The sequence below is a fragment of the Corvus cornix genome, chromosome 19 (assembly GCF_000738735.6).
Source record: "Corvus cornix cornix isolate S_Up_H32 chromosome 19, ASM73873v5, whole genome shotgun sequence".
NCBI lineage: Eukaryota > Metazoa > Chordata > Aves > Passeriformes > Corvidae > Corvus > Corvus cornix.
Window position 1 is genome coordinate 3583918 of NC_046348.1, and position 13536 is coordinate 3597453.

General features: G+C 46.5%; 1 protein-coding gene across 5 annotated transcripts in view; it reads right to left on the reverse strand.

The window, feature by feature from the left end:
• Window positions 1–13536, reverse strand: part of LOC104691130 (protein spinster homolog 2) — a 135061-nt gene that overhangs the window by 9186 nt on the left and 112339 nt on the right. Inside the window, exons 11-12 of one of the 5 annotated variants that reach the window (XR_005603402.1) lie at window positions 10702–10865; window positions 10059–10141 (exon numbers count right to left, since the gene is read on the reverse strand). Coding sequence is in view for 4 of the 5 variants with exons in the window: in XM_039562945.1 (XP_039418879.1) it covers window positions 464–551; window positions 10702–10865 (252 nt within the window). In the remaining variant the exon portion in view is untranslated. Of the gene's footprint in view, window positions 1–375; window positions 552–2185; window positions 4535–10058; window positions 10142–10701; window positions 10866–13536 lie in introns of those variants that run through there. The other 4 variants (XM_039562945.1, XM_039562942.1, XM_039562944.1 and 1 more) reach the window with 4 other exon arrangements.

Below are 13536 nucleotides of genomic sequence, written 5' to 3' on the forward strand. Positions count from 1 at the left end.
CAGTGCAGAAGCCAAAACAAACCAGAGATCTCTCAGCTGGACTCTGCCACACCCTGAGTGCAAACACTGGCCCCAGTCCTGCACCACCTTTCTACTAGACACTCTAGGAGGAGCAAAGCCAGCAGGCTGGACACTCCAGTTCAGGTGTGTACCTTTTATGCCCTTCATTATACAGTTTTTGATCAACAGTGCAAAAGGTAACTGCATTAGATGTTGCTGCCCTGCAGTAGCTAAGCCCATTTTCACCTGCAGTTAGCAGGAGATGGCTTTGGTTCCCTGCTCCACAGCAGTTCTCCCGGGATGCTGAACAAGCTGCCACAGCCTCCAGCTCCTCCCAAAAAAAGGCTGCAGAACATTAACCCTCACTACAACCTGTTACCTTCAGTAAGAACAGCGGAATCGAGGATTGCTCCCAGAGAGCAGCTCCTGCTCTGACTGACCTCAAGCTGTTTTGATGGTGAAGTCAGTAATTCTGGGACAAGACTCGTGATTGACAACATGAATTCCTGCAGAACTTCAGACTCCAAGTAGGCTGCAGCTGGAAACAGTGACTGAAAAGGGAGGAGAGCAACAGTGATACATCAGCCTACAGAGCTCCTAGTGAGTGGCACAGGGATAAGATGGCACAGTTAAAAATACTCCAAATACTGAGCTTCCTGATGCATCTGACAGGTTATCCAGCCTGCAGGAATGGGCTGTTGACGGAGTTGAGGTCAGTTTGCTGAAGGAAAAGGATGCTAAGACAACTCTAACAAAATTCAACCAACTATCTGGCACAGGAGGAGTTTGCTTTGGAGCAGGAATAGTGCTCACTGTGGCTGCTGCCTGCCTGTGCTCTCATTCCCAGCCAGGGATGGGGCCTGGGGCTTTGTGCACCTGCAGCCCTCCATCCCAAGGCTCACACAGGAGCTGGTTGTGCACAGCAGCAGAGCCGCCCTTCCCTCTGGATCACTCGGTCGGTGTGGAGTGACAGCTCTCCAGAGGGGAGAGGGGCTTCTCCAGCTGCTCTGAAGAAATGAATTGGCTCAAATCCCCTTTTCTTCCTGCATGCCAGTGGGTTTAGCAAACAAAATATGATAATCATGTACAGCAAATATATTTTCCCCTCTATTTGGTTCAGCCCCTTAAAGCTGTACAGACTGTAAGATCTTCCATCTGTTCATTTAATCCAGGTGCTGATTTGTCTCCAGAGGCAGAAACATGGGTCAGCTTCACTTATTCCTCTTTCGCAGATCTTGACTGAGGAGAAAACCGGCATAAAGGAAAAATCCTTTCCTGCTATTTTCCCAGGCAGCTGCAGCAGAACAGATGTGAAGATGAGCAGTTAACAGCACAAATCAGGGTCCCAAGGACCTGGATGGAAATGAGCTCCAGAGCTCACCAGTCTGTGGGGGTACTCTGACATGGACCCCTGAAGTCTGTGAAGATGGGGGTCTCGAAATCTTGTGCCTGAGTCTGTCTCTGGAAGTATAATTCTGCCAGATATTGATGGGCTTAGTATTGAGGTGGAGGGATTTTTAGTGCCACGGAAGATGTGTGTAACATCATATATTTATGTCCACTGAAATAATGGAGAAAAGAGGCAGTGGAATACCTCGCTTTTTGATTGAATGGCAAGGGAGAGAAAACATGACATAAAAAGCAGATTAGAACTATTAAATCTTAAAATAGAAAATCCTGTAGAACTTCCTGATGGCACTTGATTAAAAACATACTTCTTATCCTCCAAAATAACTGCCTCATGCTACAGCTCTTTTCACAAACCTCTGAGCTACCAGGTGTGGGGAACTATAGAACCATGGAAAGAAGGGTTGGAAGGGACCTTGAAGACCATCTCATTCCAACCCCTTGCCAGGGGCAGGGATACATTCCAGTAGCCCAGGTTGCTCCAAGTCCTGTCCAACCTGGCCTGGAGGCCTCAAGGAAACATCCATCCATTTCACTCCACTGTAACAGTCCTGGCAGTCCCCAGGAGGCTTGTAGTGGTCTGGCAGCAACTTTGGGGATGACCAAGCCAGAGCACTTAAGACACTCCTTACTGGAGCACTGGAGGTAATACTCCAACAGTTTGTCCATGTTTCTCTAAAATACATCATTTAGGCTGTGCTGGGTTTGGCTGGAGTAGATTTAATGACATTTTCCTCCCAGTGTCTGGAATGGGGCTGTGTTTTGGATTTGTGCTGAACATGGGTGATAATACAGAAATGTTTTTGTTATTCCTGAGCAGGGCTTGCACAGAGCCAAGGCCTTTTCTGCTCCTCGCCCTGCCACGCTGGTGAGGAACTGGGTGTCCATGGGAAGCTGGGAGGAGATACAGCCAGGACAGGAAACCCAAACTGATATCCACACCTTTTGACACCGTGCTCCTTATATAAAGTGAGGGGAAGAATGAGGAAGGGAACATGTTTGGAGTGAAGGTGTTTGTCCTTGCATGTAACTTGCATGTGATGGGGCCCTACTCTCCTGGGGATGGCTGAATACCCACCTGCCATGGGAAGTGGGGAATTAATTCCCTTGCTTTGCTTTGCTTTGCTTGTGGTGCAGCTTTTGCTTTCCGTATTAAACCATCTGTACTCAACCCACATGTTTTCCAGCTCTTACCCTTCCAATTCTCCCCAGTGCACTGGTGGGGCAGGGAGTGAGTGGCTGTGAGGGACTTGCTCGGGTTAAAGCCTGGCCCAGGCCAAGGACCCAACAACAAGTGAAGTGCTCTAACACACCCACAGTCACAGTATCTGCCTTGCAGATTGCTGCACAAGGAGAGGCTGCTGATAAAAGCCAATACCTCTGCAAAATGCTCTGACATCAGGAAGCAGCAGGGCTGAATTTTTCATGATTTCTTCCATTTCCTTGTGTCAGAGACTGTTTCTTGCTTGGAAGGCTGCTGCCTTCTGCTCATGCTCCAGACACCTGTGTGGGATCTGATCAGATTTTGTTTCTATGCCAGGGCAGCCTTAGCAAAGAATCTGTCTCAGTGAGAATTTAAAATCTCCTCCTGCATGGCAAAGTCCCTCCACGCCAAGAATTCTCCTTTGCAGTGTCAATGCCTGATAAGTCCATTGGTAGCATATGATTTCAGTGCCCCTTGTACATTGTGGGAAAGTGCCTTCAATCCTGTTTTACAGCTGATGAGCATTTTAGGGACAGCATCTGACTTCTTGGGGCTCACAGCAGAGAGTCAGTAGCCAAGACAGCAGGAGGACTCCCAAGTAGCTCTTGATCTGGAGCTCTTGGAGAAGTGAGCTTTGGCATTCCTATAACATAAGGCACATGGAGAAGTTCCATTCTTGCTGTAAGAGAGCACTAAGTAGCTAGGAATAGTGTAGGAATGTTGTTTTCCTTTCTCTGTGGCACAGGGGATGAACCTGGGAAGGTCAGTCTGGTGGGGAATGGGTGGTTTTGGAGAACCCAGAGCTCTGCCTGCAGCCCCTTCTGCAGCTCAGGAGTTCCCAGAGCTGTGCCAGCACCAGCTGCCCCTGTCCTTCTGCTTGGGCTAAAGCAAAGCTCCTGCTGCCAACGCTTAACTCCGACAGCACGTTTCAAACACCGTGTGAGGACCACAGCTGAGCTCAAACTGCCTGTGAACAACCACACTCACCTTTGACACCTCCCTACCCGACCTGCAGGAAATCCACAGGCTGACTAACGTGACACAGCAAATCGTTCTCTATGAGACTGTTTTCCATTTGCATGACACCAGCAGCTCCCAACTGCAGCAGCAAACCAGCATTTAAAATTCAAGTCCTAAGCTGCTATGTTCTTGGTTTGGCTGTTTATGGAGTTACAAACATGGCCAGTAAACACGTGAGAAAACCAACAGCTCTACAAGGAGCTTTTTCAGCCAATAATAGAACTACTCACATTTTCACCACCTCTCCCCTTCATATTCTTAACACGAATTCTATATAAACCATCCAATAGTCTAATCTTGTTCCATCTGCAGTCTGTGAGTTTTTATCATGCCACTCTCAGATACACAAAACTCAGTCCTTGCCTCATTCCTTCCATCACCCCAGATCCTCTGCATCCTAATCCAGGCTTTTTGCTGTAAATTCACATGGCTTCAAAGGCCAAGGATATCTTACCTGGGCTAAAAAAGCCTTGTGAGTTTCTACCACTGTAGGAAACATTTAATTATTGTTCTTTTGTAAAGTCAAAACAAACAAAGCAATGATATTCTTCCCCCTAAGCAGCTGAATATCAGCAGTGAGCAAACTGTTCTCAAATATCCCTTTTTGGGAGTTGTTAAAATCCACTTGCATCTCCTGAAATCCTCAAATCCAAACTCTGCCTCAATGCAGCACTGACACATCTCTCTAAAATAAGTGTCCAGCCTCTTAAAACCCTCTGTGATACAGCTCCAGCTATTTCAGAGAAGGAACGTTCTTTTTGGCAATGCAAACTACCAGAATGGAGCACACTCAGTGTCAGTCAGCTGCCACTTTAATACCTGGGAAATGGTTAATGGAGGGGCCTCTGGGCTTTGCTGGCAACAACATCAGGTCACCTGGTGGGTCCTTTCTGTCTCCAACTGCTGCCACAGAAAAATCAGAGAAAGGGAGGGTTGACAACTCTGTGAGTCCTTCCCCCGCCCCACATAATAGAATCTGCAGAGCAAAAATAAGGTCACTTTCAAACTGCTGCAATAGGAGAACTGGGAGATCATTTTATATCCAGTTCTGCAAAAGGCTAAAAATAAGCATGATAAGAGGCAGAAGAAAGAGCCTGAAAATGGATTATTCTCATTTTTCCTGTAATGCAATTTGCAGATGTGCCACATTTAAGACAGCAGAAGTGTCTGGACTAGGGATAGTTCTTTTTGTGGATTTTGCTATTTGCTCTGTAAAGAATACTATTTTTCTAGAGTTTGTACCCACCACTTTTAAAATGAAATGTTCACCAGCACTTCTACTCAGCAAGAGCTTCCACACCTGATCAAAGGTGTTAAGAGTAAAATTTTTTTCTTATTAAATGTTTAATTTTCATTTTAGGAGAAAAGAAATACCTGCTTGAGTTGTTTAAATAACCTGATTCTTGCCATGTAAACAAAGGGGTGCATGATTCAGGCTTGCGGGGCTCTCAAGTGCTGAGTGGTTGTCAGAGACTGAAATATTATAATTTATGACAAACATTTTCTTGTAGGACTTTTAAAACTGTGTTACAAAAGCTGCAGAAAAGACTACTGCACCCTGGATGGGGCCCTGACTGAGGCCTGACACTGCTTGCTGATGAAGATAAGATAAAGTAACAAACTCAGGGCTGGGGACATTCACAAAGCACAGGCTTAACAGCTCCAAGGTGGAGACCACAGCCCCAGGGCTATCAGCTGCCAGGCTGGAACAGACCCTCCACCAAAGGGCGGGGGGAGGAGAGGCTTTGGGTACCTTGGAAAAGCCTCTGGTCAGAGGTGCAGTGACCGCCCATCCTCCACTGTGCAGAGCCCAGCTGCGGGGTGCTCACCGGGGGGAGGAAGCTCATCCACAGCAGAAGGGGTGACATGGCCCAGCACAGGCCCCCAGACCCTGCAGCAGAGCACCAGAGATGATGCCACAGACCCTCAGTGTTGCAAGGGACAGTGTCAAGGCAGCCCCTGCAAGGGAGACACGTGGGCGTTCCCACCTGGCCCAAAGTGTGCATTAACCCACGGGATTCTGCATCCTTTAGTGTGTGGTGGTGTGGCCACAGCGGCGATGGGGGACCCTCAGCACCCGCAGGGCAGATGGAGGGGAGCAACGAGACATCGTTGGGACCCTCAGATGGGTGATGGGCTTGCACCCAACCCCTGTCACCTCTCCCTGTTCCCCCACCCCCCACGCACACTTCTTTCTTCAGTTTCTTTCTCTCTTCCTTTTCTCTTCCCTTCTCTTTGCCTCTTTTACTATTAAATAAAATACATCCATTTTTTGGCATCAACATCTAACCTCATTTGGTTTTAATCTCGTTTCTGGGAATATTTAGAACCTTCTAAGTTCTTTCTGGTTTATGCACAGAGACTTTTCTGGGTTTAAACCGGATCATAACAGGGGGCACTGGTTAAAAACTTAAATTCTTTTGTTCTGACCAGCTGTTTATTCCTGCTCTGGCTGCACCAGGGATCCACAGTGCAGTTGCATCCCACTGCCTGATCTGCTGTATCCTTGGCAAACATATCCAGCCTCTATCATGCAGAGAGGGACTGAGCCATTATAAAACTTGGACACCCATCCACCCATCCTAAGCATCTTTTCATACCTCTGGAAAAAAACAGAAAAATCTCATGTTTCCAGGTGTAAAAACAGGGATTAAGTAAAAAAGGAAAAAAAAAAATTAAAACAACAAAATCCTTTGAGGAGTAGAGTATCCCACACCTGCACAGGGTGGTTTTTCAGGAAGAATCCAGGTGAATTTGGTTTTCCCTCAGCAGCAGCTGGGAGTGGCCATGGCTGGGGACAGGGCTGCAGGATCACTGCACTCACTGCCCAGGAAAGGATCCTGATACACGCTAATTATGGTGATTTATATCCCAGGCACCCAAAAATTGTCACAGCTTGGGAAAAGGACTTTTTTGAATCCCTCTTCATAAGAAAGAAAGCACATTTTTCCTAATTATTGATGGAGCTTCTAGCTAGTACCAAATGTAGGCTTTTCTTCTGCAGGTCTCCAGGGTGAAGCTTTGTTTGTCCCAGTTCTCTACACTGTGATCGAGGAAGGGGATGAACACAAACCACAGACACAACTCTCAGCAGTGCTGAGCTTTTACTTCCATTTAGTGAAGCACCTGGAGTGCTCCCAGCCAGAAATAGCTCTTTGCCAGGGCTGCACAGGTACCTGTGATGGAGCTTGAGGATAAAAGTGCAATTATCAGATTTCTGATCCATTTCTGAGTGAGGGCTCTGCCACGGCAAGACTGTATCGTCTTCCAGAAAGTCTAAAATCTAGCTTGGGTCTCACCAATATTCCTCAGGCAGGGAAGAGAAGTACAGTTCAGAGTGCTGATGTTTGGAAATAAAATACAACTGCTTTAACCCTCCTCTGCAGAGGTGCAAAGCAGGAAAGAAACAGCAACATAGGCAAGTGAAATCACAGAAGAAATTGTAGTTGAGTGGTTTAAAAAACAATTGAAGTATTTATCATTCCTAGTGCCTAAGACCTCTTACAGAACCCATTCTTAACTGTTTTCTCGCTCTTATCACTTTGGAAGGGTGGGATTAAATTTGTGTTATAGAACTCGTCCCCAAAATGATTGGATTATAGCACACAGTGATGTACTCTATCGTGTTCTCTGCTAGTACTGAATTTTCTAAAAGCCTCTTTAAGCTGTCAGACTTCTGAAGCAGCATGAAAATGGTTATAAAAGAATTGTGTTAAAAAATAAAAGAATTGCTATAGAAAGAATTTTTTGTCATGAATGTTTTGTGAGCAGTCTTGTTGACTGGAATTCCTGTGTTAAAAAAGTACAAAATATGCCAGGAATTGTGGCAATGATAAAAGTAGTGTGAAAGCCTGGAAATTCTTTTTTTGAAAGGAAGCATGGTGGAAACTGGAGGAAGCTTTACAGGAAAGACAGGTTGCTATCCTGGTATCTGCCCTGCCTGCAAGAAGAAATTATCTCTAAGCAAATGCCCAGAGACAGTTACACAAAGGAACAAACAAACACAGAAATCCCAGCAATAAATCCCTGAACTACACGTCACAGAAGTGTGCGAACTCAAGCAGGGACAGCTCAGTTTCCATAGGCTGTGAGAGCAGTGTTCCACTTCTCTGCTTCCGTATGAGTTCACTGGAGGGGTGGGTGGCAGCTGCCCTGTGCCCTGACCCCGGGGGTGATGGATGGGTTTAATCTCTGGCGTGTGACAGCGGCGCTCGTGATTCCCGCAGGTTAATTGATTTCTTTTGGCAAAGCCTGTTTCCAACTCCTGTTGTCTGAGCAGCAGGACTGACTGCAGTGGGAAAACAAGGCATCCTGAAATAGCAATTCCTCTGTACCCAGCAAGTAATAGGTAAGATGGAGGGGAAGACTGGCTGGGCAGAAAACAGCCTCTGCCAAGGGTGTGTGATGCCAAGTGCAGATGGCCTGACAGGTGGGAGCTGGACAGTGGATCTGGGGTCCAGCATGGAGTTTTTAGCTGCTAATAGCAAAATGCTCTGTTACCTTTCCTCTCACAGGCAAGCACAGAGATACTAACAAATAAAATAAACAAATAAATCCTGCCCCATAAATTCTGAGGAGCCACTGAAGCTGCTGGTGGGGGCAGATGGGGCCTGGTCGACAGCACAGACCCTGGTGCACAGAGGTCCCTCTGCAGTCTCCAGCCTTATTTCTCTCTTACTTCACTCTCACTTCTCAGTAACTTGACTGAAGCTGCATTCCAGGAATCTCACTGCAGGATGCCAGGGTATTTTTAACATAGGAGTGGACACATCCCAGAAAGAGTATCCTTCCTAGGAGTCACTTGAGAGAAATTATTTTGTTGACCATTATTTATGCCAATTGTTCTCCGCAGTTTGCAATACAAAATATCTGTGACTGACTAATACAAAATTCCTGACTCACATATGTTCATGAAAGGGAAAGTTGCTAAAAGAGAAAGAGAAACAAAACCAGGTTTGACACTTGAATGTTTTTCTTCTAAGAGTGGAGCAGCGGCTGTTTGGGAGGCTGGTTGCTCTGGACGTGGACGGAGTACAACCAAAGCTGCCCAGGGTAGACAGCAACAGAGGAATAATCCCTTTGTGCAGGAGCAATTAGAGGTGTGGATGTGATCTCCCTCTCACATTAACACTGCTGCAAAAGCTGGGGTTTTGGCAAACAACTGTGTAAGAGACACCAGTGCTGGCAGCCAAGCAGAGTCACCCAGCTGGTGACCAGCCTGTGACAAGTGGTGTCTCCTGAGCAAACCAAAACCCTCTTCTTTGAGATCTCTACTGGAGCTGAGAACAGCTGGATACCACAGTGCCCTGCCCAGCATAAAGGTCCAAGTGGGCTTGACATGCTGAAAAAATGGGAGTGACCTTCAACTCATCAGTATCTGAATCCTGAACCCCTCCTTCACCACCTGAGGTGCTGCCATTCCACACTGGCAGCACGTGTGATGCAAAGGGACACAAATTTCCACCACAGTTAGAAGTGGAACGAGCACTCTCCTCTCTGAACACAGGAAAGACAAGCCCTGAAGCTTCCCTAGGATCAGGTGAGGGCCCTGAGCAAAGGCAAATGCTACAGAGGGTGTTTCATCTGCTGCACTGACACCAAATAGTCGGCTCCTTGCAGCAAAAAAGCCACCCTGAGCACCTAGAAACTTATGTTCATCTTTCTACGTCTCCAGGTGGTCACTACCTGGACTGGCATGTACAGTTTATGTGCACAAGTGCAAAGCAGGGCTGGGAGCCAGCTGGAGAGCAGATCCCACCTTCCTGCCTCAAGGCATGCCAGGGAAGCTGTCAGAAACAAGGGACAGCTTTCACATCTTCCCCAAATAAGCTGCTATAGGATTTACCTCTTTTTTCTCTTAGGAAGTCCTTCCTAGCATCTAATCTCCAACTTCCCTTCCTGCCATTTAAGGCCCTTCTATGCAGATAACAAACTAGGCACACTCATCACGTCCCAAAGCCACACTGAAGTTCAACTCTGTAGGACTTCCCATCCTTATGACATGAGGTCTTGTTTTTCCACAATGTTTAAACATCTCATTATAGGGGATCTTCTCCTTTCTTTGGTATTTATGTATGTAGTAAAAGAAAGGTGGAACTGCACTTACAGGGGCACAGCACCGTCCGTGGCACTGCTTCCAAATCTCTTGCATCCATCTGATAAGACAGTGTGAGCCAGAAAGTATCCCCTAAGCTGTTCACACACTTACATCAACCTCCAAACACCTAATTTTCCTTCTAGCTGTACTATGCTTAGAGTGATATTCCAGGGCCCTTCTCCTTAAGGTAAACCAAGACTCCCATTCTCCACTGGGGAAAAAGCAAAGGCAACTTACAGTCAACACCAGACTAGTCACCTACGCACGTATTCAGCATGACATTACACACAGTAACTCTTATTTTTCAACAATTATGAGAAAGAGACTAACCCCAGAAGTTTGTATGTCATGTGGAAGCGTCTTCTGAATTACTGTAGTTGCCAACCGTGAGATGATCCGAATCGGTTTCTTTACTGAAAAACAGTAGCTTTTTTTTCACAGAGCTGCAAGAAGGGACTGGGAAAGACTCTTTATCACAGCAACCCTTGAGCGCACATGTTCCCACACACAGCTTGCTTCCTCCTTGCCTCATGTTCCTGACTGCCAGAGGTGGTGAGCGGGGCTCCGGGGATGGAGGTGGGCAGGTGCAGCCTCGACCACCAAGCTCTGGGAAGCACCTCCTGCTCCTCACCTCACACTCCACCGGTTCCAGCACATGGCAGCCCCTCACCACGGACAGCCCGGGCTGTGACATGCTCAGGCAAGGGTGTAAGGGGCCTGTGCTCCCCTCTGAGCCATGTGGCCAACAACTGAGATCCACCAGAGCAGAAGCGTGTAAAGGATGCTCAGCCAGCACGACCCAAGCCCCTGTGCTTCGTGCAGCCTCATGCACTCTGCTGAGCCCAGGTTCTTAACACACAACCCAACATCCTTTACCTGGAAGGACCAAGGCCAGGGGCAGAGTACAAGCATAATGTTCAAAAGAGCAAACAGGCTGTGGTGCCTCCGCGTTCGCAATGGCCAGGCTACTCACTGTTGTTCAGCTTTGGCTCGGTCACTTAGGAAGAAGAGGGCTGTGGCCAGGAAAAACATCCCTCCCAGGACAACGACAAATGGGCAGAGCATGAGTGCGTAACCCAGGCTGAGGAACTCCCAGACTGGGGACTCCTTTGTGCTTTGTCGTATCAGGTCGGAGATCTAGGAGAGAAGGGCAAAAAAATTAGTCACTTAGATGAAAAAGAGACACAGTAACAGTGAAGGGAACACGATTCCCGAAACAACCACCCACCAAACGTGTGAGGTTTAAAATGGAACAGTGTGTTCAGCAGAAGTTGAATGTCCCTTGCACCCTTCAGCCTTCCACACTGGAGCCTGGGCAATTTATGCTGTGAGCAGCTTGGCAGGGGATCTCCTCTCCCTGTCACTCTTCTGGCCTGATCTAATATTCTTCCCACAGTCCTTTCCATGTTCTCCCAGGCTGCATCAGTGACAGCATCTGTGGGTGTCTGACCTTGCTGTACTTCCCAAACACCCTGGGGAGCCAGCAGGGCCATGCCGGTGTTGCTCAGTGGGTGAGGGAGTGATCAATCTTCTGCAATTCCTATCAAGTCCTGCTTACTCCCACGTCTGACCTACCTTTCAGCAAAGGGAGGTATTAAATTCCATTTCTGTGTACTGAGTGGGAAGGGGGGGAAGGTTTTTCAAAGTACAAAAAACCAGAGATCCCATCTGATTTGGGGAAACAGAACTTGAACATGGGGGGTTTATGAGGTATGGGACTCATTCCCTCTTCCAACCTCCCAAGCTTGAAGTGTAATTGTGTGCAAGACGTGGCTCTGTCCCAGGCTCAGGTAAGGGGCTGTGCTCGCACTGCACACCACCAAATTTATGGATTAAGGCAACCTGCACCTTCTGACAACCAAAAAGCATCATTACATGAAAGTGAACACAAATTTACACCTACACAAAGGAGCAGAGACATGCAACAGCATTATTTACTTCATTATGAAAAGCTTTTGCTAGAACTCAGTAAAATTTAATGCATGTCTGTAGCTAAAACTACCATATTCACTGCATATTTACTGCCCAGTGAACAACTTTGCTTTCCATAAATCCAACAGAGAGGTAGCAGCAGTTGGGGTAGGTCTCAAGGCATTGGGTATTTAAATGTCCAGCTCTGGTTTTATCCATGACCTTTTGTTGGGGGAGAAACACTAGTTTATACCAAAAGACTGCAAGGAATTTGCAACATAAAATCCTAATGCTGTGCACACACGCAAATCAGTTCCAGAAATAGCCAAAGCTTGTGCAGCAACTTTAAACTGCCACATTACTGGTAATAGAAAAGTTGGAGTCAAACACAACCTACAAGCAAGTTCTGGCATTCAAGACTTAAATATTGACAGTGAAGAGAGGAACTGTGACATGCAGGAGAAATCACCAACTCACACTCTGCAGAAACCTGGAAGGTAAATGTGTGTGAAGAGATGCCTCAGCAGAGCCAAGCACAACAGAAGGTCCCAGAAGGATGATGCTCATGGGGACTCAAAAGAACAGGTCACTGGGTGTGTTTTAGCAGGGAGACTCTGGAGCACTGGAGGTCTCAGTGTGTTTATGCCCCTCTCACAGCTTAGCCTGGCTCCCACGGAGGGACGGAAAGGAGGAGTTGCCAGCCCAGTGCTGGAAGTGACACCACTGCACATGCTGGAGCTGAGGTCTGTCCTACAGGATGGAGCCCTCTCAAGTAAAGGGGAGTGAATTAACACTGGAAGAGTGTAACTACAGAAAGAATTGAAGGGTTTTAGCCTGATTTCTCTGTTTCATTCCCTGCCCTAGAAAGGATGAGGAGAAAATTTCAGTGCTTGGGATATAGAAGAGTTCTAGTCCTCTCAAAAAGAACTTTATTCACAGTGTAAAAGACACAAAGAAAAACAAGAGTGCTACAAACAATTCTCATGTGAGACTGAAGGAAAATAACACTGACCATTAGTCTGAGAGATTTATTAAAAAATAGCAACAAGACTTGTATGTGAAAAGAATGCACCCCCAAAAAAGCAGCAGAATGTTCTCTGCACCCAGGAGACAGGGACATCAGCTGGTCATTAATTCCCTTTTGTATCCAGACACCTTAACTCCAAACATTTCCCTTACTCTTCATTATGAACCAGAATTTAGCATTGAGTCAACCACTCTGTCAGGCTGCAATAGCCAGAATTGAGGATATTCTAAAATAGAAATCTAGACATTCTAAACCACTTTTCATTTTTGGGAATGGATACAATTATTCTCCAAAAGGACCAGACAATAAATCACTTGACAAATTGACGTGATAAGTCAGCAGCAGAGGATGAAAAGCCAAGCATGTGCTCCTGATTGCTTTCTTCATGGATGGCATGACATTCTAGGCTAAAAACCAGCTTTGAAAATGTAAAGCCTCCAACAAATAAATCTCCCAATGCAGTTTGTCCCACACCTTTCCTTCTAAGGCACTGTGTTGACATTTTATAGCAACAAATCATGTTATTATTAAATCTGCTGTATTTTTCATTTTTAATCAAACACGTTCTGTAAATGCACAGTTTATAAAAAAATATTTCTTTCAAGGCATAATTCTTTCCACCAAGCCTCCTGGGCTTCCTCATCCAGGTTCCATATAATTCCCTCCCCAGTGTCTTCATCTCTTAACTCCAGAATTTTATCAGGGCCCACATATATGTTTTTGCTGTTAAAAGTCACCATTCTCTGTTTTTTTGTTCCATTCGGTTACAAACCACCTGCTAAGGCTGGAACTTTGGCATCTCCCCTCAAGAGGACACAGAACACAATTACAGACCTGGGCTCCAAGAATGACACACCGTTTGCCAAATGG